At 35.9% G+C, this 24,419-nt stretch overlaps 1 protein-coding gene across 2 annotated transcripts in view; it reads right to left on the reverse strand.

Moving 5' to 3' along the window:
* Positions 1-3,262: 3,262 nt before the first annotated feature.
* mgat4b (alpha-1,3-mannosyl-glycoprotein 4-beta-N-acetylglucosaminyltransferase B) overlaps positions 3,263-24,419 on the reverse strand; it is a 64,795-nt gene continuing 43,638 nt past the window's right edge. For both annotated transcript variants that reach the window (XM_072914905.1, XM_061976841.2), the window contains 11 exons: positions 22,404-22,450; positions 21,812-21,925; positions 21,201-21,276; positions 21,018-21,132; positions 18,319-18,449; positions 18,153-18,260; positions 17,900-18,093; positions 11,978-12,056; positions 11,824-11,911; positions 4,004-4,116; positions 3,263-3,941 (listed from right to left, as the gene is read on the reverse strand). In XM_072914905.1, the coding sequence (XP_072771006.1) occupies positions 3,918-3,941; positions 4,004-4,116; positions 11,824-11,911; positions 11,978-12,056; positions 17,900-18,093; positions 18,153-18,260; positions 18,319-18,449; positions 21,018-21,132; positions 21,201-21,276; positions 21,812-21,925; positions 22,404-22,450 (1,089 nt within the window). In that variant the 3' untranslated portion in view covers positions 3,263-3,917. The remainder of the gene's footprint in view (positions 3,942-4,003; positions 4,117-11,823; positions 11,912-11,977; positions 12,057-17,899; positions 18,094-18,152; positions 18,261-18,318; positions 18,450-21,017; positions 21,133-21,200; positions 21,277-21,811; positions 21,926-22,403; positions 22,451-24,419) is intronic.

Below are 24,419 nucleotides of genomic sequence, written 5' to 3' on the forward strand. Positions count from 1 at the left end.
AGATCCACTATGGACTGGACTCTCACACTATTATGTTAGATCCACTATGGACTGGACTCTCACTATTATGTTAGATCCACTATGGACTGGACTCTCACTATTATAATATATCCACTATGGACTGGACTCTCACTATTATGTTAGATCCACTATGGACTGGACTCTCACACTATTATGTTAGATCCACTATGGACTGGACTCTCACACTATTATGTTAGATCCACTATGGACTGGACTCTCACACTATTATGTTAGATCCACTATGGACTGTACTCTCACTATTATGTTAGATCCACTATGGACTGGACTCTCACTATTATGTTAGATCCACTATGGACTGGACTCTCACACTATCATGTTAGATCCACTATGGACTGGACTCTCACACTATTATGTTAGATCCACTATGGACTGGACTCTCACTATTATGTTAGATCCACTAAGGACTGGACTCTCACTATTATGTTAGATCCACTATGGACTGGACTCTCACACTATTATGTTAGATCCACTATGGGCTGGACTCTCACACTATTATGTTAGATCCACTATGGGCTGGACTCTCACACTATTATGTTAGATCCACTATGGACTGGACTCTCACACACTATTGTTAGATCCACTATGGACTGGACTCTCACACTATTGTTAGATCCACTATGGACTGGACTCTCTCACTATTATATTAGATCCACTATGGACTGGACTCTCACACTATTATGTTACATCCACTATGGACTGGACTCTCACACTATTATGTTAGATCCACTATGAACTGGACTCTCACTATTATGTTAGATCCACTAAGGACTGGACTCTCACACTATTATGTTAGATCCACTATGGACTGGACTCTCACACTATTATGTTAGATCCACTATGGACTGGACTCTCACTATTATGCTAGATCCACTATGGACTGGACTCTCACTATTATGTTAGATCCACTATGGACTGGACTCTCACTATTATGTTAGATCCACTATGGACTGGACTCTCACTATTATGTTAGATCCACTATGGACTGGACTCTCACACTATCATGTTAGATCCACTATGGACTGTACTCTCACACTATTATGTTAGATCCACTATGGACTGGACTCTCACTATTATGTTAGATCCACTAAGGACTGGACTCTCACTATTATGTTAGGTCCACTATGGACTGGACTCTCACACTATTATGTTAGATCCACTATGGGTTGGACTCTCACACTATTATGTTAGATCCACTATGGACTGGACTCTCACACTATTGTTAGATCCACTATGGACTGGACTCTCACACTATTGTTAGATCCACTATGGACTGGACTCTCTCACTATTATATTAGATCCACTATGGACTGGACTCTCACACTATTATGTTAGATCCACTATGGACTGGACTCTCACACTATTATGTTAGATCCACTATGGACTGAACTCTCACTATTATGTTAGATCCACTAAGGACTGGACTCTCACACTATAATGTTAGATCCACTATGGACTGGACTCTCACACTATTATGTTCGATCCACTATGGACTGGACTCTCACTATTATGCTAGATCCACTATGGACTGGACTCTCACTATTATGTTGGATCCACTATGGACTGGACTCTCACTATTATGTTAGATCCACTAAGGACTGGACTCTCACACTATTATGTTAGATGCACTATGGACTGGACTCTCACACTATTATGTTAGATCCACTATGGACTGGACTCTCACTATTATGCTAGATCCACTATGGACTGGACTCTCACTATTATGCTAGATCCACTATGGACTGGACTCTCACTATTATGTTAGATCCACTATGGACTGGACTCTCACTATTATGTTAGATCCACTATGGACTGGACTTTCACAATATTATGCTAGACTCACTCGACGTCCATTGGATCCGGTCTCCGGTGTTTTTTTAAAATACATTTTATTATTATTATTTACTGTTTTTAAGCATATTTATTTTTATATTGGTTTTATAATTATTTATTTTTTGTTTTTATTCAGTCATTGGTGGAGCTAAGGATAATATTTGAATATTGTTTTTAATATTGTTTTTAATATTGTTGTGCAGCACTTTGGAAACATTTTTGTTGTTTAAATGTGTCACATCGCGGTGAGGGAAGTCCTGTTTTGGGGTTGTCTGGCAAACTTCCTGTTTTATTTTGAAAATTCTAATCCTCCTCTCGTTTCAGGCCACTTGCTCTTCCTCCTGTGTCACTGGTCTGATGTCTCTCCTGATTGCCTGATTGTGTCCACCTGTGTCACCCTCCCTCACGTGTATATAGTCCTCGTCTTCCCCTGTCTTGTTGCCGGAGTAAATCGTCTCGCTACGTACCTCCAGCCTTGTCCACAGCCTTGATAAGTATTGTCTCGCTTTATTTATTGATTTCTTTGTTTCCTCTGAGAGAGTGATTTTCTTTTGCTAAAGTTTTTTCGGTCAAGTCTTTTTGTATCAATTTTCATAGTCCCTTGTCTTCTTTTTTCCTCCTTCTGGAGCGTTTTTAGTTTGCAAGCTTCTCGACTTCTTTTCATGAGTAAAATTATCTTTTTGTAGATTATCATAGATTGTTGGTTTTTTGTTATTAGACTTGTATAGAAATTTTGCTATTGCCCTTTTCCTCCTTATGGAGTGATTTTCTGTTTATTGCCTTATGTCCTATGCTACACACCCTCTAGTTATCATAGATAGATTTTGTAGCCACTTTGTTTAATCACTCTGTCCAAGAGATAGCAAAGAAAACTAATTAAATAAAGTCTGAGTCAATTGTCTCTCTTCTGCATCTGAGTCCTCATTTTTGCCAAGACTTAACAAAATGTGCTATAATAAAGAAAGTGGATTGTGTGTGAATGTGAGAGTGAATGTTGTCTGTCTATCTGTGTTGGCCCTGCGATGAGGTGGCGACTTGTCCAGGGTCTACCCCGCCTTCCGCCCGATTGTAGCTGAGATAGGCTCCAGCTATTCTCAGAAGGGAATAAGCGGTAGGAAATGGATGGATTGATTAGGCTGCTGCCCCCGCGACCCTACCTCGGATAAGCAGAAGAAGATGGATGGATAAATAAACATTGATTGATTGATTAACATTGCTGTATGTATACTTTTGACCCAGCAGATTTGCTCACATTTTCAGTAGATTCATAATAAATTCATAAAAGAACCAAACTTCATGAATGTTTTTTGTGACCAACAAGTATGTGCTCCAATCACTCTATCACACAAAAATAAGAGTTGTAGAAATGATTGGAAACTCAAGACAGCCATGACATTATGTTCTTTACAAGTGTACGCAAACTTTTGACCACGACTGTATATGATAACAGCTTCAATATAAAGGCAACGTGTTTTTTTTACTACTTTAAAGCTAATTATTTGGTGGAGAACATCTCCCAGAAGAAGAACACCAATGTGCAGACCCTTCATGTAATAATTCCTATTTTACTGTTGACGTGACAGGAAAGTGGCCAAGAAAAGAGCAGAAAGGTCCTGGCGGCATGGAGCACCAGTACAAAGTGTTTATTGAGAGCGGGTGTCACGTGATGCTCTCCGCCCGAAGCGGAGCAGATAGCATCTGACTTCCGCCATGATCTCATGAGGAGCACGTCTTATTGACAGGCAGGATGTCTGCAGGATGTCTCCGGGCTCCCCCGGGGCCCCACAGCAGCCCTTCAAAAAAAAAGGCACACGCCATCTTGTTGATCCTCCACCACGCATGTCCACGTCTCCGCCGCAAACCGGCCTCCGTCTTGAGAAGGTCCCGCTTAAGCCATGGCGGTGGTTTCGCAGAGAACACCTGTCTGGGCGCCTCGCCGTTTTCTGTCTTGTCTGACTTGCAGTGGCAAAGCTCCACCAGAGGGCGGCGCCGTCGCACCGTGGTGGGGAAGCGATCAGGCGGAGGTTGACTGAGCAGGAGGACCCTCACTCCGCCTTCTTGATGAAGATCTGATGGAGGACATGTGTGGATGTCAGCTTGTTAGCATGTTAGCAGGTGCGTGTGGCCTCACCTCACTGAGGATGATCCAAACCGGGGAGTCGGTCATCACGGTGAGGCGCATGGCCTCCAAGGGCCCGAAGGTGGGATCCACCTCCCCCTCGGCAATGCCCTTCTGGAACATTCCTGCCGGAGAAAAGTACAAAACCAGTGAAGTTGTCACGTTGTGTAAATGGTAAATAAAAACAGAATGCAATGATTTGCAAATCCTTTTCAACTTATATTCAATTGAATAGACTGCAAAGACAAGATATTTAATGTTCACACTGGAAAACGTTATTTTTTGCAAATTTAGCTGATTTGGAATTTGATGCCAGCAACATGTTTCAAAAAAGCTGACACAAGTGGCAAAAAAGACTGACAAAGTTGGGGAATGCTCATCAAACACCTATTTGGAACATCCCACAGGTGAACAGTCAAATTGGGAACAGGTGGGTGCCATGATTGGGTATAAAAGTAGATTCCATGAAATGGGGCGAGGGTTACCACTTTGTCAACAAATGCGTGAGCAAATTGTTGAACAGTTTAAGAAAAACCTTTCTCAACCAGCTATTGCAAGGAATTTAGGGATTTCACCATCTACGGTCCGTAATATCATCAAAGGGTTCAGAGAATCTGGAGAAATCACTGCACGTAAGCAGCTAAGCCCGTGACCTTCGATCCCTCAGGCTGTACTGCATCAACAAGCGACATCAGTGTGTAAAGGATATCACCACATGGGCTCAGGAACACTTCAGAAACTCACTGTCAGTAATTACAGTTGGTCGCTACATCTCTAAGTGCAAGTTAAAACTCTCCTATGCAAAGCGAAAACCATTTATCAACAACACCCAGGTTTTGGGTTTTATATATATAGTTTATAGTTCAAACAGGTATTACTTTTCATTTATTTTTATTTCAGGCACTTCAAATCATTTTTGTTACAGACCAAAAACCATGTTAATAAAGTTATTTGTTGTTGTAAGTTGATTTATATATTTTTTTCATTTTCTATAATGGATTTAATGTTGTGCAGAGGCGCACTTATAACAATCTCATAGGCAAATGATACCATATGTAGTCACAGTGGAGAATGTTTTCTTGAGTTAAACAGGAAATCAAGCACTGAATTGAGGATAGCTATTTTGTATGTCTAGCTTGGCCCTGCGATGAGGTGGCGACTTGTCCAGGGTGTACCCCGCCTTCCGCCCGATTGTAGCTGAGATAGGCTCCAGCGCCCCCCGCGACCCCAAAAGGGAATAAGCGGTAGAAAATGGATGGATGGATGGATGGATAGCTTGAGTGTTATTGGGTGCTTCGCTGTTGTATAACTGCTAGCTCCTAGTAGCTTATAGCCTCACATGTTTACCTTTTTATCGGAGCACTTACATCACAGATTTTAGGTCTTTGTTTAGGCCTCTATCTCCCTGTGATGCAACTCCATTGCTGGGCAGGCTCAGAGTGGTAGGAAATGCCTGGATGTATGTACAAACCCCGTTTCCATATGAGTTGGGAAATTGTGTTAGATGTAAATATAAACGGAATACAATGATTTGCAAATCATTTTCAACCCATATTTAGTTGAATATGCTACAAAGACAACATATTTGATGTTCAAACTGATAAACTTTTTTTTTTTTGCAAATAATAATTAACTTTAGAATTTGATGCCAGCAACACGTGACAAAGAAGTTGGGAAAGGTGGCAATAAATACTGATAAAGTTGAGTAATGCTCATCAAACACTTATTTGGAACATCCCACAGGTGAACAGGCTAATTGGGAACAGGTGGGTGCCATGATTGGGTATAAAAACAGCTTCCCAAAAAATGCTCAGTCTTTCACAAGAAAGGATGGGGCGAGGTACACCCCTTTGTCCACAACTGCGTGAGCAAATAGTCAAACAGTTTAAGAACAACGTTTCTCAAAGTGCAATTGCAAGAAATTTAGGGATTTCAACATCTACCGTCCATAATATCATCAAAAGGTTCAGAGAATCTGGAGAAATCACTCCACGTAAGCGGCATGGCCGGAAACCAACATTAAATGCCCGTGACCTTCGATCCCTGTATCAAAAAGCGACATCAATCTCTAAAGGATATCACCACATGGGCTCAGGAACACTTCAGAAAACCACTGTCAGTAACTACAGTTGGTCGCTACATCTGTAAGTGCAAGTTAAAGCTCTACTATGCAAAGCGAAAGCCATTTATCAACAACATCCAGGACGCCGCCGGCTTCTCTGGGCCCGAGATCATCTAAGATGGACTCGTGCAAAGTGGAAAAGTGTTCTGTGGTCTGACGAGTCCACATTTCAAATTGTTTTTGGAAATATTCGACATCGTGTCACCAAAGGGGAAGCGAACCATCCAGACTGTTATCGACGCAAAGTTCAAAAGCCAGCATGTGTGATGGTATGGGGGTGTATTAGTGCCCAAGGCATGGGTAACTTACACATCTGTGAAGGCACCATTAATGCTGAAAGGTACATACAGGTTTTGGAACAACATATGCTGCCATCTAAGCGCCGTCTTTTTCATGGACGCCGCTGCTTATTTCAGCAAGACAATGCCAAGCCACATTCAGCACGTGTTACAACAGCGTGGCTTCGTAAAAAAAGAGTGCGGGTACTTTCCTGGCCCGCCTGCAGTCCAGACCTGTCTCCCATCGAAAATGTGTGGCGCATTATGAAGCGTAAAATACGACAGCAGAGACCCCGCACTGTTGAACGACTGAAGCTCGACATAAAACAAGAATGGGAAATAATTCCACTTTCAAAGCTTCAACAATTAGTTTCCTCAGTTCCCAATCGTTTACAGAGTGTTGTTAAAAGAAAAGGTGATGTAACACAGTGGTGAACATGCACTTTCCCAACTACTTTGGCACGTGTTGCAGCCATGAAATTCTAAGTTAATTATTATTTGCAAAAAGAAAATAAAGTTTATGAGTTTGACCATCAAATATCTTGTCTTTGTAGTGCATTCAATTGAATATGGGTTGAAAAGGATTTGCAAATCATTGTATTCCGTTTATATTTACATCTAACAAAATTTCCCAACTCATATGGAAACGGGGTTTGTACATAATCCATAGCACTTGTAAAGCCAGTCATGATTTATCATCATATGCTGTAATAACTGCCAGTGTTGAGGCTGGGCTGTAACCATGGAGGCTCGTGCGAGTGCTAGTATTACCCAATTTAGCCACTGCTTCATCCTTTTGCCCTTTTTCTGCAGAATAAACACTTATAAAAACCAGAGCCTTCTCAGTGAAACAACCTTGAATGAATCTATCATATTTTTACTCCCTGCCGTTCAAATCCAATTAGACAGAATATCTTGGTTGTTTTATTTCTTGTTTCATCCTCTTCTATTTATTTGTTACATTTGAGTATTTTAGGTGATATATTCTGCACTTTTTTGTAGGTATACTTTACTATCGTATTTTATTCATCCTTCCGTGTTAACATGTAAACGTGACACTATGTGCCCCTTTTCTTAAGTTTGTCCAGCACTTTGGCCAACTGGGCTTGTTTTTAAATGTGCTATGTCAATTCATCAACTGACTCAACTCAACTCAACAAATACAACTTTCGTAATTTGGCTTGTGTAATTATAACTTGTTGTATTTTGTTAATTTGTTTACTGTAATTATAAGTTGTTTTGTTTTTTGTTCATTTTGTTTGTGTAATTATAAGTTATTTGTTTTTGTTATTTGGTTTGTGTAATTGTAAGTTATTTTGTATTTTGTTCATTTGTTTATGTAGTTATAAGTTGTTTTGTATTTTTTTTAATTTGGTTTGTGTAGTTATGAGTTGTTTGTTTCTGTTATTTGGTTTCTGTAATTGTAAGTTGTTTTGTTTTTTGTTAATTTGATTACTATAATTATAATTATACGTTGTTTTGTTTTTGTTAAATTTGTTTTGTGTAATTGTAAGTTGTTTTGTGTCTTATGTTGATTTGTTTGTGTAATTATAAGTTGTTTGTTTTTGTTATTTGGTTTGTGTAATTGTAAGTTATTTGTTTTTGTTATTTGTTTGTGTAATTGTAAGCTATTTTGAATTGTGTTAATTTATTTGTGTAACTATAAGTTGTTTTGTATTTTCATTTTTGTGGTTTGTGTAGTTATGAGTTGTTTGTTTCTGTTATTTGGTTTCTGTAATTGTAAGTTGTTTTGTCTTTGTTATTTTGTTTACTATAGTTATACGTTGTTTTATTTTTGTTAATTTGTTTACTGTAATATAAGTTGTTTTGCTTTTGTTAATTTGTTTACTTTAATTATAAGTTATTTTGTGTATTGTTTATTTGTTTGTGTAAATATAAGTTGTTTCATTTTTTGTGAAATTGTTTACTCTAAGTTTTTTTTTTTTGTTAATTTGATTACTATAATTATAATTATACGTTGTTTTGTTTTTGTTAAATTTGTTTTGTGTAATTGTAAGTTGTTTTGTGTCTTATGTTGATTTGTTTGTGTAATTATAAGTTGTTTGTTTTTGTTATTTGGTTTGTGTAATTGTAAGTTTTTTGTTTTTGTTATTTGTTTGTGTAATTGTAAGCTATTTTGAATTTTGTTAATTTATTTGTGTAACTATAAGTTGTTTTGTATTTTCATTTTTATGGTTTGTGTAGTCATGAGTTGTTTGTTTCTGTTATTTGGTTTCTGTAATTGTAAGTTGTTTTGTTTTTGTTAATTTGTTTACTATAGTTATAAGTTGTTTTGTTTTTGTTAATTTGTTTACTGAAATATAAGTTGTTTTGCTTTTGTTAATTTGTTTACCTTAATTATAAGTTATTTTGTGTTTTGTTCATTTGTTTGTGTAAATATAAGTTGTTTCGTTTTTTGTGAAATTGTTTACTCTAAGTTGTTTTGTTTTTTGTTAATTTGATTACTATAATTATACGTTGTTTTGTTTTTGTTAAATTTGTTTTGCGTAATTGTAAGTTGTTTTGTCTCTTGTGTTGGTTTGTTTGTGTAATTAGAAGTTGTTTGTTTTTGTTATTTGGTTTGTGTAATTGTAAGTTATTTGTTTTTGTTATTTGGTTTGTGTAATTGTAAGCTATTTTGTATTTTGTTCATTTGTTTGTGTAACTATAAGTTGTTTTGTATTTTTATTTTTATGGTTTGTGTAGTTATGAGTTGTTTGTTTCTGTTATTTGGTTTCTGTAATTATAAGTTGTTTTGTTTTTGTTAATTTGTTTACTGTAATATAAGTTGTTTTGTTTTCGTTAATTTGTGTACTTTATTTATAAGTTATTTTGTTTTTGTTAATTTGTTTACTTTATTTACAAGTTATTTTGTGTTTTGTTAATTTGTTTGTGTAAATATAAGTTGTTTTGTTTTTTGTGAAATTGTTTACTCTAAGTTGTTTTGTTTTTGTTAATTTGATTACTATATTATACGTTGTTTTGTTTTAGTTAAATGTGTTTTGTGTAAATGTAAGTTGTTTTGTGTCTTACATTGATTTGTTTGTGTAATTATAAGTTGTTTTGTATTTTGTTAATTTGTTTGTGTATTTATAGGTTTTTTTTGTATTTTGTTAATTTGTTTGTGTAATTATAAGTTGTTTTGTATATTGTAAATATGGTTTACGTACCTGCAAGTAGGTTTTTTTGGCTTGTTTAATTGTAATTTTTTGTACTCTGTTAATCTGATTTATGTAATTGTAAAATTCTTAGCCTTTTGTTAATATTTGTAAAATATGACAGTTTAGTTGTATTTGTAGAAGATTTATGACAGTTTAGTTGTATTTGTAGAAGATTTATGACAGTTTAGTTGTATTTGTAGAATATTTACGACAGTTTAGTTGTATTTGTAGAATATTCACGACAGTTTAGTTGTATTTGTAGAATATTTATGACAGTTTAGTTGTATTGGTAGATGATTTATGACAGCTTAGTTGTATTTGTAGGAGATTTATGACAGTTTAGTTGTATTTGTGGAAGATTTATGACAGTTTAATTGTATTTGTGGAAGATTTATAACAGTTTAGTTGTATTTGTAGACAATTTATGACAGTTTAGTTGTATTTGTTGAATATTTATGACAGTTTAGTTGTATTTGTAGAATACTTATGACAGTTCAGCTGTATTTGTTGAATATTTATGACAGTTTAGTTGTATTTGTAGAATACTTATGACAGTTCAGTTGTATTTGTAGATTTATGACAGTTTAGTTGTATTTGTGGAAGATTGATTTCATTATTTATTATTTTAGTTGTATTTGTAGAATATTTATGACCGTTTAGTTGTATTTGTAGAATATTTGCAACAGTTTAGTTGTATTTGTAGAATACTTAAGACATTTAGTTGTATTTGTTGAATATTTATGACACTTTAGTTGTATTTGTAGAAGATTTATGACAGTTTAGTTGTATTTGTGGAAGATTTAGGACAGTTTAGCTGTATTTGTGGAAGATTTATGACAGTTTAGTTGTATTTGTGGAAGATTTATTTTATTTTATTATTTATTATTTTAGTTGTATTTGTGGAAGATTTATTTTATTATTTATTATTTTAGTTGTATTTGTAGAAGATTTATGACAGTTTAGTTGTATTTGTAGAATATTTACGAGAGTTTAGTTGTATTTGTAGAATATTTACGACAGTTTAGTTGTATTTGTAGAATATTTATGACAGTTTAGTTGTATTGGTAGATGATTTATGACAGCTTTGTTGTATTTGTGGAAGATTTAAGACAGTTTAGTTGTATTTGTAGAAGATTTATGATAGTTTAGTTGTATTTGTGGAAGATTTATGACAGTTTAGTTGTATTTGTAGAAGATTGATGACAGTTTAGTTGTATTTGTAGAAGATTTATGATAGTTTACTTGTATTTGAGGAAGATTTATGACAGTTTAGTTGTATTTGTAGAATATTTGCAACAGTTTAGTTGTATTTGTAGAAGATTTATGATAGTTTAGTTGTATTTGAGGAAGATTTATGACAGTTTAGTTGTATTTGTAGAATATTTATAATAGTTTAGTTGTATTTTTGTAAGACTTATGACAGTTTAGTTGTATTTGTGGAAGATTTATGATAGTTTAGTTGTATTTGTAGGATATTTATGACAGTTTAGTTGTATTTGTAGACAATTTATGACAGTTTAGTTGTATTTGTAGAAGATTTATGACAGTTTAGTTGTATTTGTAGAATATTTATGACAGTTTAGTTGTATTTGTTGAAGATTTATGACAGTTTAGTTGTATTTGTAGAAGATTTTTTGACAGTTTAGTTGTATTTGTAGAAGATTTGTGACAGTTTAGTTGTATTTGTGGAAGATTTATGACAGTTTAGTTGTATTTGTAGAATATTTAAGACAGTTTAGTTGTATTTGTGGAATATTCATGACAGTTTAGTTGTATTTGTGGAAGATTTATGACTGTTTAGTTGTATTTGTGGAAGATTCATGACAGAGTAGTTGTATTTGTGGAATATTAATGACAGTTTAGTTGTATTTGTGGCCAGAGCAGGATGTTGGTGGTTCATGAAGAGCCGCTGCCTTCAATCAAAGTCCATTAAGTAAAGCTGTTGGGTTTTGTCGCGGTTGTCGCTCAGCATTGGTGGTGGTCCACGTGCTTCCTGTGAGAGGCGCTCTTCCCGCTCAGGAAGCACGTGAGCACTAATGGGATAGTCCTGGTGTCTGGGAAGTGTCCACGCACCACAGTGTGTCTCATTGCTTCTGACACACACTCCCACGCAGCAACATTACAAGGCAATGCTCTTAAATAATAAAAGGCAATAAAAGGCAATGTGTTCCTGCCTTTAAGTGCATTAAAAAGCACCTTCATGCTTGGTGAGCTCCCCACAACCCCAACAGTTCTTCATCAGACTAAGTGCAGACTAGAAGGTGCAGGTACCGATTCTGATGAAGCCGTCCTCCGTGCGATGGTACTGTTGGCTCCTCTCCTTCCCGTCCGCCAGGACTTCTTTGTCTGCCTGGATGTTCTAGAAGACACCACACGTCAGAGTGGAGCGTCCGCAGAGATCTGCTGACTCGCTGCACAAACTCACATCGAAAGGGAGAACTTCTACGGACGTGTTGAAGAGTTTGTCTCCCGGGTGCTCGATGTTCCCGCTGCGAAAGAAGTACCTGAAGAGAGACGTTTTGGTGAGAAAGGTGACTTTAGTGTCCCGGCATGAACACTCAACACACCCTTTTTCCACCACAGGAACTTCCCCACTTATAAATAAAGTTCCCCCTGTGTTTCCACCAAAAACTACCCAGGTACATTTAGTTCTTCAGGAACCTTTCCGAGTTCCTCCTAGCTCGGTGGGATTTTTCCAAGCGACCAGGAACCTTTTCGGGAGCATTATTGTTGATATATTGTTATTTACAGATAAACACTGACATGTATTATTGATATATTGTTATTTACATTTAAACACTGACAATCATTATTGATATATTGTTATTTACAGATAAACACTGACATGTATTATTGATATATTGTTATTTACATTTAAACACTGACATTTATTATTGATATATTGTTATTTACAGATAAACACTGACAGTCAGTATTGATATAATGTTATTTACAGATAAACACTGACATTATTATTTATATATCGCTATATACAGATAAACACTGACATTTATTATTGATATATTGTTATTTACATATAAACACTGACATTTATTATTGATATATTTTATTTACAGATAAACACTGACATTTATTATTGATATATTGTTATTTACAGATAAACACTGACATTTATTATTGATATATTGTTATTTACAGATAAACAATGACATTCATTATTGATATAATGTTATTTACAGATAAACACTGACATTATTATTTATGTATCGCTATATAAAGATAAACACTGACATTTATTATTAATATATTGTTATTTACAGATAAACACTGACATTTATTATTAATATATTGTTATTTATCAATCAATGTTTATTTATATAGCCCTAAATCACAAGTTTAGTCGCTTTTATTAACGACTAAAACGTTAATAAATGTCAGATAAACACTGACATTTATTATTGATACATTGTTATTTTCAGATAATCACTGACATTTATTATTGATATATTGTTATTTACGGATAAACACCGACATTTATTATTGATATATTGTTATTTACAGATAAACACTGACATTTATTATTGATATATTGTTATTTACAGATCAACACTGACATTTTTATTGATATATTGTTATTTACAGATAAACACTGACATTTTTATTGATATATTGTTATTTACTGATAAACACTGACATTTATTATTGATATATTGTTATCTAAAGATAAACACTGACATTTATTATTGATATATTGTTATTTACAGATAAACACTGACATTTATTATTGATATATTGTTATTTACAGATAAACACTGACATTTATTATTGATATATTGTTATTTACAGATAAACACTGACATTTATTATTGATATATTGTTATTTACAGATAAACACACTGACATTTATTATTGATATATTGTTATTTACAGATAAACACAGACTTTTTATGATTGATATATCGCTATATACAGATAAACACTGACATTATTATTTATATATTGTTATATACAGATAAACACTGACATTTATTATTGATATATTGTTATTTACAGATAAACACTGACATTTATTATTTATATATTGTTATTTACAGATAAACACTGACATTATTATTTATATATCGCTATATACAGATAAACACTGACATTTATTATTGATATATTGTTATTTACAGATAAACACTGACATTTATTATGATATATTGTTATTTACAGATAAACACTGACATTTATTATTTATATATTTTATTTAGAGATAAATACTGACATTTAATATTTATATATTGTTATTTACAGATAAACACTGACATTTATTATGATATATTGTTATTTACAGATAAACACTGACATTTATTATTTATATATTTTATTTAGAGATAAATACTGACATTTAATATTCATATATTGTTATTTACAGATAAACACTGACATTTATTATTGATATATTGTTATTTACAGATAAACACTGACATTTATTATTGATATATTGTTATTTACAGATAAACACAGACTTTTTATGATTGATATATCGCTATATACAGATAAACACTGACATTTATTATTGATATATTATTTACAGATAAACACTGACATTTATTATTTATATATTGTTATTTACAGATAAACACTGACATTATTATTTATATATTGCTATATACAGATAAACACTGACATTTATTATTGATATATTGTTATTTACAGATAAACACTGACATTTATTATTTATATATTTTATTTAGAGATAAATACTGACATTTAATATTTATATATTGTTATTTACAGATAAACACTGACATTTATTATGATATATTGTTATTTACAGATAAACACTGACATTTATTATTTATATGTTTTATTTAGAGATAAATACTGACATTTAATATTCATATATTGTTATTTACAGATAAACACTGACATTTATTATTGATATATTGTTATTTACAGATAAACAATGACATTCATTATTGATATAATGTTATTTACAGATAAACACTGACATTATTATTTATATATCGCTATATAAAGATAAACACTGACATTTATTATTAATATATTGTTATTTACAGATAAACACTGACATTTATTATTAATATATTGTTATTTATCAATCAATCAATCAATGTTTATTTATATAGCCCTAAATCACAAGTTTAGTCGTTTTTATTAACGACTAAAACGTTAATAAATGTCAGATAAACACTGACATTTATTATTGATATATTGTTATTTTCAGATAATCACTGACATTTATTATTGATATATTGTTATTTACGGATAAACACCGACATTTATTATTGATATATTGTTATTTACAGATAAACACTGACATTTATTATTGATATATTGTTATTTACAGATAAACACTGACATTTTTATTGATATATTGTTATTTACAGATAAACACTGACATTTATTATTGACATATTGTTATTTACAGATAAACACTGACATTTATTATTGATATATTGTTATTTACAGATAAACACTGACATTTATTATTGATATATTGTTATTTACAGATAAACACTGACATTTATTATTGATATATTGTTATTTACAGATAAACACTGACATTTATTATTGATATATTGTTATTTACAGATAAACACAGACCTTTTATGATTGATATATCGCTATATACAGATAAACACTGATATTATTATTTATATATTGTTAAAGTTAAAGTTAAAGTACCAATGATTGTCACACACACACTAGGTGTGGCGAAATTATTCTCTGCATTTGACCCATCACCCTTGATCACCCCCTGGGAGGTGAGGGAAGCAGTGGGCAGCAGCGGTGGCCGCGCCCGGGAATCATTTTTTTGGTGATTTAACCCCCAATTCCAACCCTTGATGCTGAGTGCCAAGCAGGGAGGTAATGGGTCCCATTTTTATAGTGTTTGGTATGACTCGGCCTGGGTTTGAACTCACAACCTACCGATCTCAGGGCGGACACTCTAACCACTAGGCCACTGAGTAGGTATATATGCAGATAAACACTGACATTTATTATTGATATATTGTTATTTACAGATAAACACTGACATTTATTATTTATATATTGTTATTTACAGATAAACACTGACATTATTATTTATATATCGCTATATACAGATAAACACTGACATTTATTATTGATATATTGTTATTTACAGATAAACACTGACATTTATTATTTATATATTTTATTTAGAGATAAATACTGACATTTAATATTTATATATTGTTATTTACAGATAAACACTGACATTTATTATTTATATATTGTTATTTACAGATAAACACTGACATTATTATTTATATATCGCTATATACAGATAAACACTGACATTTATTATTGATATATTGTTATTTACAGATAAACACTGACATTTATTATGATATATTGTTATTTACAGATAAACACTGACATTTATTATTTATATATTTTATTTAGAGATAAATACTGACATTTAATATTCATATATTGTTATTTACAGATAAACACTGACATTTATTATTGATATATTGTTATTTACAGATAAACACTGACATTTATTATTTATATATTGTTATTTACAGATAAACACTGACATTATTATTTATATATCGCTATATACAGATAAACACTGACATTTATTATTGATATATTGTTATTTACAGATAAACACTGACATTTATTATGATATTTTTATAGTCTTTGGTATGACTCGGCCTGGGTTTGAACTCACAACCTACCGATCTCAGGGCGGACACTCTAACCACTAGGCCACTGAGTAGGTATATATACAGATAAACACTGACATTTATTATTGATATATTGTTATTTACAGATAAACACTGACATTTATTATTTATATATTGTTATTTACAGATAAACACTGACATTATTATTTATATATCGCTATATACAGATAAACAACTGGCAACTAGAAGGCTAATTGCGAGGTGGCAAATAAAATGTTAATCGCTAGCTGACAACGAGAGTGCTAATTGCTCGCTGGCAACTAAAACGTTAATTGCTAACTGGCAAATAGAGTACAAATCGCGAGCTGGCAACTACAGGGCTAATTGCTAGCTGGCAACTAAAACATTAATCGCCATCTGACAATGAGAGCACTATTTGCTAACTGGTAACGAAAATGTTAATCACTAGCTGGCAACTAGAGCGCTAATCGCTAGCTGGCAACAGGCGCACCAATTGCTGAGAACTAGGGCATAAATCGCTAGCTGGCAACGAGAGCACTATTTGCTAACTGGTAACGAAAATGTTAATCACTAGCTGGCAACTAGAGCGCTAATCGCTAGCTGGCAACAGGCGCACCAATTGCTGAGAACTAGGGCATAAATCGCTAGCTGGCAACGAGAGCACATATTGCGAGCTGACAACTAAAGCGCTATTCGCTAGCTGGCAAACAGAGTACAAATTGCTAGCTGGCAACAGGATGACTAATTGCTAGCTGGTAACGAAAACGTTAATCACTAGCTGGCAACTAGAGCGCTAATTGCTAGCTGACGACTAAAATGTTAATTTCTAGCTGGCAGCTAGAGCGCTAATCGCTAGCAGGCAATTAGGGCACCATTTACTATCGGGCATTAATCGCTGGCTGGCAACTAGAGCACATATTGCTACCTGGCAACTAGAAGGCTAATCGCGAGCTGGCAAATAAAATGTCAATTGGTAGCTGACAACAAGAGCGCTCATTGTTCGCTGGCAACTAAAACGTTAATTGCTAAGTGGCAAATAGAGTACAAATCGCTAGCTGGCAACTACAGGGCTAATTGCTAGCTGGCAACTAAAACAGTAATCGCCATCTGACAATAAGAGCACTAATTGCTAGCTGGCAACTAAAACGTTAATGGCTAACTGGCAACTAGAGTGCTAATCGCTGGCTGGCAACTAGAGCACATATTGCTACCTGGCAACTAGAAGGCTAATCGCGAGCTGGCAAATAAAAATGTTATTCGCTAGCTGGCAACTACATGGCTAATTGATAGCTGGCAACTAAAACATGAATCGCCATCTGACAATAAGAGCACTAATCGCTAGCTGGCAACGAGCACACCAATTGCTGAGAACTAGGTCATAATTCGCTAGCTGGCAACTAGAGCACATATTGCGAGCTGACAACTAAAGCGCTACTCGCTCGCTGGCAAACAGAGTACAAATTGCTAGCTGGCAACAGGAGAGCTAATCGCTAGCTGGTAACTAAAACAGCTAGCGTCAACGCTAGCTGTTTTAGTTGTAGCTGACAACGAGAGCGCTAATTGCTAGCTGACGACTAAAACGTTAATCGCTAGCTGGCAATTAGCGCACCATTTGCTATCATTGGACATCACCCGGACTATAAACACATGACCAAGCCGAGGGTCTCTAGAACTGGTTTTGTTGGCGGGGTACCGACCTCTCGATGCGCACGGGTGTGAAGAAGCGGATGCGTACAAAGTCCCCGGCCACAGGGGTGAAGGCCCAGAAGAAGTCCTCTCCAAGGTAGGCCTTGTCCAGCGTGAAGTGCTGGTAGGTCTTCAGACTGGTGGTCACCTCGGCCAAGGGGTTGGCGTGGCCCTTGTGGAGGGTCTGCTTGCCAAAGTCCTTGTCCTGGACCAAGGGGACGTCATGTGACTCCTGCTCGCACTCCACTCACCTGAGGGCCTCACCTTGAGTTTCTGGATTTTCCCGGCCAGGGAGGAGTGTGTGCCCACGTGCTGGAAGAGGGACGGCTTGAAGCGGATCCTCATGTTGGCTTTTTGTCTGTCGCAGTGTTTCTGAGGACCAGAAGACCGTTGAGGAACAGACTTTGAGCGCTGGGCGGAGGAAACTCACCGCGTCCTTCTCGGGGTTGCAAACTTTGACCCACATGATGTGGTCCAGGAGCCAGTCTATGGGCTTGTCTTTGTAGAACATCAACATGAACTCCACGATGAGGGACAGGTCTGAGGACTTGAACATCTTACCTGCACACACGCACACCTTTTTAATTGTTTAACAATTGTTAGCATTCTATCATTAGCATGCTAGCTTTTTATGACAGTTTGGTTGTATTTGTAGAATATTTATGACAGTTTAGTTGTACAAACCCCGTTTCCATATGAGTTGGGAAATTGTGTTAGATGTAAATATAAACTGAATACAATGATTTGCAAATCATTTTCAACCCATATTCAGTTGAATATGCTACAAAGACAACATATTTGATGTTCAAATTGATAAACATTTTTTTTTGTTGCAAATAATCATTAACTTTAGAATTTGATGCCAGCAACACGTGACAAAGAAGTTGGGAAAGGTGGCAATAAATACTGATAAAGTTGAGGAATGCTCATCAAACACTTATTTGGAACATCCCACAGGTGTGCAGGCTAATTGGGAACAGGTGGGTGCCATGATTGGGTATACAAACAGCTTCCCAAAAAATGCTCAGTCTTTCACAAGAAAGGATGGGGCGAGGTACACCCCTTTGTCCACAACTGCGTGAGCAAATAGTCAAACGGTTTAAGAACAACGTTTCTCAAAGTGCAATTGCAAGAAATTTAGGGATTTCAACATCTACGGTCCATAATATCATCAAAAGGTTCAGAGAATCTGAAGAAATCACTCCGTGTAAGCGGCATGGCCGGAAACCAACATTGAATGACCCTGACCTTTGATCCCTCAGACGGCACTGTATCAAAAACCGACATCAATCTCTAAAGGATATCACCACATGGGCTCAAGAACACTTCAGAAAACCACTGTCACTAAATACAGTTGGTCGCTACATCTGTAAGTGCAAGTTAAAGCTCTACTATGCAAAGCGAAAGCCATTTATCAACAACATCCAGAAACGCCGCCGGCTTCTCTGGGCCCGAGATCATCTAAGATGGACTGATGCAAAGTGGAAAAGTGTTCTGTGGTCTGACGAGTCCACATTTCAAATTGTTTTTGGAAATATTCGACATCGTGTCATCCGGACCAAAGGGGAAGCGAACCATCCAGACTGTTATCGACGCAAAGTTCAAAAGCCAGCATGTGTGATGGTATGGGGGTGCATTAGTGCCCAAGGCATGGGTAACTTACACATCTGTGAAGGCACCATTAATGCTGAAAGGTACATACAAGTTTTGGAACAACATATGCTGCCATCTAAGCGCCGTCTTTTTCATAGACGCCCCTGCTTATTTCAGCAAGACAATGCCAAGCCACATTCAGCACGTGTTACAACAGCGTGGCTTCGTAAAAAAAGAGTGCGGGTACTTTCCTGGCCCGCCTGCAGTCCAGACCTGTCTCCCATCGAAAATGTGTGGCGCATTATGAAGCGTAAAATACGACAGCGGAGACCCCGGACTGTTGAACGACTGAAGCTCTACATAAAACAAGAATGGGAAAGAATTCCACTTTCAAAGCTTCAACAATTAGTTTCCTCAGTTCCCAATCGTTTATTGAGTGTTGTTAAAAGAAAAGGTGATGTAACACAGTGGTGAACATGCCCTTTCCCAACTACTTTGGCACGTGTTGCAGCCATGAAATTCTAAGTTAATTATTATTTGCAAATTTTTTTTAACATGAAATATGTTGTCTTTGTAGTGCATTCAATTGAATATGGGTTGAAAAGGATTTGCAAATCATTGTATTCCGTTTATATTTACATCTAACACAATTTCCCAACTCATATGGAAACGGGGTTTGTATTTGTAGAATATTTATGACAGTTTAGTTGTATTTGTAGAAGATTTATGACAGTTTAGTGGTATTTGTCATTTGTCATATACAGTATATACATATACATACATGTATATACTGTATACATACATATTCCAGAAATAATGAAATGTTTTCTATATATATTCCAAATATAATGTGTTGTTTTTATAACTGTAAAATATATATATTTTTCATTATTAAAAAAACAAACAATTATTTATTCTTTTGATAGAGAAATCATAATACAGGTATTGAGAAAACAGACCCCCCTCAGCCCCTCCCGAAATAAATAATTAAATAATTAAATAAAACAAAACAAAAAGTAAAAAAAAAAAGAAGAACAATAAATAAAATAACATTTGTAATAATAAATTCTTATTGATCAGCAACATTAACTTAGCACAATACATGAACAAAAAGTTAAGCTGCCAAACAAACACAAATAAAATAATTTGTGCTGATTTTTATTTATTTTTCTAAACAAAATGAGGAAGCCAGGATTAATGGCTACAATGGCTTTGTATTTGTTTTGGTTTGTGTAATTGTAAGTTGTTTTGTTATTTGCTAATTCATTGTTGTTATTGTACATGGTTTTGTCTTTTGTTAGTTTGATTCATGCAATTGCAAGTTGTTTTGTCTTTTGTACATTTTTTGGTTTGTGTAATTGTAAGTTGTTTAGTTTTTATTAATTTAGTTACAAGTAATTAAGAGTTGTTTTGTTTTTTGCTAATTAATTGTTGTTATTGTAAATCATTTTGTCTTTTGTTAGTTTGGTTTGTGTAATGGGGGGGCACGGGGGGGGGACGACAACCTGTCAATCAGAGGAAGAGGAAGAGACCCACCGATGAAGCCGAGCTGAGAAAATTCCAGAATCATCCACTCCTCCGAAGGCTGCTGCAGAGCGAAGTTCTTCATGGTGGTCAAGTAGTTGGGCCGCGCCACGATGTCGTCCTCCAGCTGAGACACGGGTCACCACGGGTCAGTGTTGTTGCGGCAGAGAGGGTTCAAAGGTCAGCGTGTCCTACCTGGACGTAGTAGGTGCCTTTGGACTGAGCGTACATCATCAGGAAGCAGTAGTCCAGGTTCTGCTTGCTCCTCCACCTGGACAAAATGTGGTCATGTGACTAGTCAACGTGTGCAATCACACTCTTTCTAAGGCACAAAGTGTGGCCCGGGGGCGCCATTTGTGGCCCACAGGTCGTTTTTCCATTTTAAATATGCTTAAAAAAATAAAAAACATAAAAAAGTGGAATAAAAGAGCAAACAGGAGAAATATAATGGGAAAAAGTTAATTTTTATGACAGAGACCCTTTTGAATCGCAGGGACCAAACTTTAGGGGAGCCCAAAACGCCCCAAAAAAATCTATAGTATTGGTTTTGGTAATGAAAAATATCAAAATGGTCCCTGGATTCTTAGATTGTGGCCCTATGTGGAAAACGTGTGGACGCCCCTGCTCTACAACAACAATGAAGTCATCTCAGTCCCCACATTGACCTCAAAGGAAGTGTGTGTGTTTAGTTTGGAAGATTCCACCTGGACAAGCAGCCAGACCAGAACCACAAGAACCAGGACCGGGACATTTGTGGTTTGTTTGCTGGGATGATAAAAAAATCTAAAGAAAGGAGCGTCTCTGACCTCACTCTCTCTTTGGGGTCTCCAAAAGACTCTCTGAGGCGTGAGAAGTCTGGATAGAAGTGCACCGATGGAGACACCACCTCCAACAGACCGGACTGGATCTCTACTGGAAAACTGAGCAGGGAGAAGGAGAGTCACATGACCGGCCTGTTATTGGAGACCATAGGACGGCCGAGAAGACGTTCAGGGGAGGGAAGACGACAGAGAGAAGACGAGAAGGTGTTCACATGATATATACACACACACACACACACACACACACACACACACACACACACACACACACACGCATTAGACCTTGTGGGGACCGACACGCACACTGCAGTGCTTATGTTTGGCCACTCGTCACACACAAAATTGGTCTCCAGGGGGATCGTTCCATTTTTTAGGCCTCAAAAGAGCCCACTTTCTATTGATGTGAATGCTGTGGTCGAGCCGGACCCCACAGCGTGAATCAAATGTCAGGTTCTTGGTCCCACCGGGACAGAAATACAAACACACACACACACACACACACACCAGGCACAGAGCACAGGAAATGAAGACGTCTGTTGCCACGGTAACAGCATCCCATCATGCGGGGCCCACTTACAGCTGCTTCATGTTGTCCGCCACACTCATGGCGTACTCGTGGTCCGCCTGCACACACACACACACACACACACACACACACACACACACACACACACACACACACACACACACACACACACACACACACACACACACACACACACACACACACACACACGGTCAGATCTTGCAGTAAACATCAGAATCATGGATCACCCTGCCAGTGAAAATAGTCCCAAAATAAACATTTTTAGGGACCGAGTCCCTTTGGGACAGAGGACCCTATTGTATTTCTAGCGTTTTATTATTATACCGCCGCCTCTTTGAGCTGTAATTTGACCCCCTTAACATGCTTCAAAACTCACCAAATTGGACATACACATCAGGACTGGCGAAAATTGCGCTCTAATCAAAAAAACCAAACCCCAAAACTCAAAATTGCGCTCTAGCGCCCCCTAGGAAGGAAACACAGACAAAACTGCCTGTAACTCCCAGTAGGAATGTTGACAAAAACCTCTATGTAGGTCTCACTTAGACCTATATTTCATACACTCACAACCCCCAGCAAAAATCTACAGGAAGTTTGCAATTCCCCCTTCAAAACAGAAGTTGTGTAAAAACAGTGACCTTTTTTCAAACATTATCTCCTCTGAGCGCGTTTGTTGTGTCGGCTTCAAATTAGCACAAGAGAGAGATTGAACCCTTCTGATTAAAAGTTGAGGAAAGAGTTTTAATTACTGCTCTGGTTTGGATTTTATGAGGCCTCAAAGTCGGTCCCGTCCATCGCTGCTTGCAGCTTTAATCTTTACTTGAATCACAAAAAGTAAACCTTTGGGTTAAGTCGCATGCAGTTACGTGCCTCCCAATACCCCGACCCACCGTTTAAAATGTCAGGAAGATTGGAGCACGTGGAAAGAAGACCATTATAATTTTCCACCACAAGGGGGCGATGTTGGTGTCGATATCAGCGTGCAGTGTGATCAGATCCAAACCTGAAAGCTTCATATCAGTTTGGAAGGAGATCTGATCATCTAAAGCAGGGGTCTCTTTAGTGCCGCCCTAGTGGCTCTGTGGAGCATTTTTAAAAAAGGAATGAAAATGGAAAAAAATGTGGGGGGGGAATTTTTTTTTTGGTTTTAGTATGTTCTTTGTTTGAAGACAAACACAACACGAACCTTCCCAATTGTCAGAAAGCCCACTGTTTAATATGTTTGTATGTATGCTTCACTGATGAGAGTATTTGGTGAACATCGTTTTGTCCTACAAATTGCGGCGGTTCTTGAACTGACCATAGCGTGGACTGTGATGCAACAGTTTGTTTACATGTAAAATTTTCCACTCCTTCTTTGTCTCATTTTGTCCACCAAACATTTTATGTTTTAAGGCGCGCTTTGTTGATGTTATTGACTTGTTGGAGTGCTAAACAGGCATGTTTGGTCAGTGCATGACTGCAAGCTAATCAATGCTAACATGGTATGTAGGCTAACTGTATGTACATATTGCATCATTATGCCTCATTTGTAGGTATAATTGAGCTCATTTAATTTCCTTTACTTATGTACTCTGTGTATTTAATTTATATTTGCATGTCTCATAACATGTTATCTGTATGTAATATTGGCTGCATTTCTCATAGTTGTTTGTGTGCCATGTTGTTCCAGACCACAGCAAACATTACCTAACTTGCAAAGATTGTAATAAATCCATTAGAAGAAGACAGCCTGCCGTTTCCTTTAACTCGGACACACATCTATACCTTTGGCCATGAAAAGCCAGTAATTTCCAGGAGTTATCTCACCTTCTGAGTAGCCTCTGATTTACTAATGTTTTCTAATGTTGTAAAAATGTGTAGAATAAATATTACATTTCAACATTTCTGTCAACGAAGATTTGCTTTAGCCTGCGACACATAGTCATTTTGATAATAGGCTATTATTGACACGGACGCTATGTGTTGTCTTCATTAAAACACTTATAAGACTTTTAAAGTCATTTTGACAGTAGGCTATAACAGCTAATATAAACACTTGCATTA

The sequence above is a fragment of the Nerophis lumbriciformis genome, linkage group LG16 (genome assembly GCF_033978685.3).
Source record: "Nerophis lumbriciformis linkage group LG16, RoL_Nlum_v2.1, whole genome shotgun sequence".
Classification (NCBI taxonomy): domain Eukaryota; kingdom Metazoa; phylum Chordata; class Actinopteri; order Syngnathiformes; family Syngnathidae; genus Nerophis; species Nerophis lumbriciformis.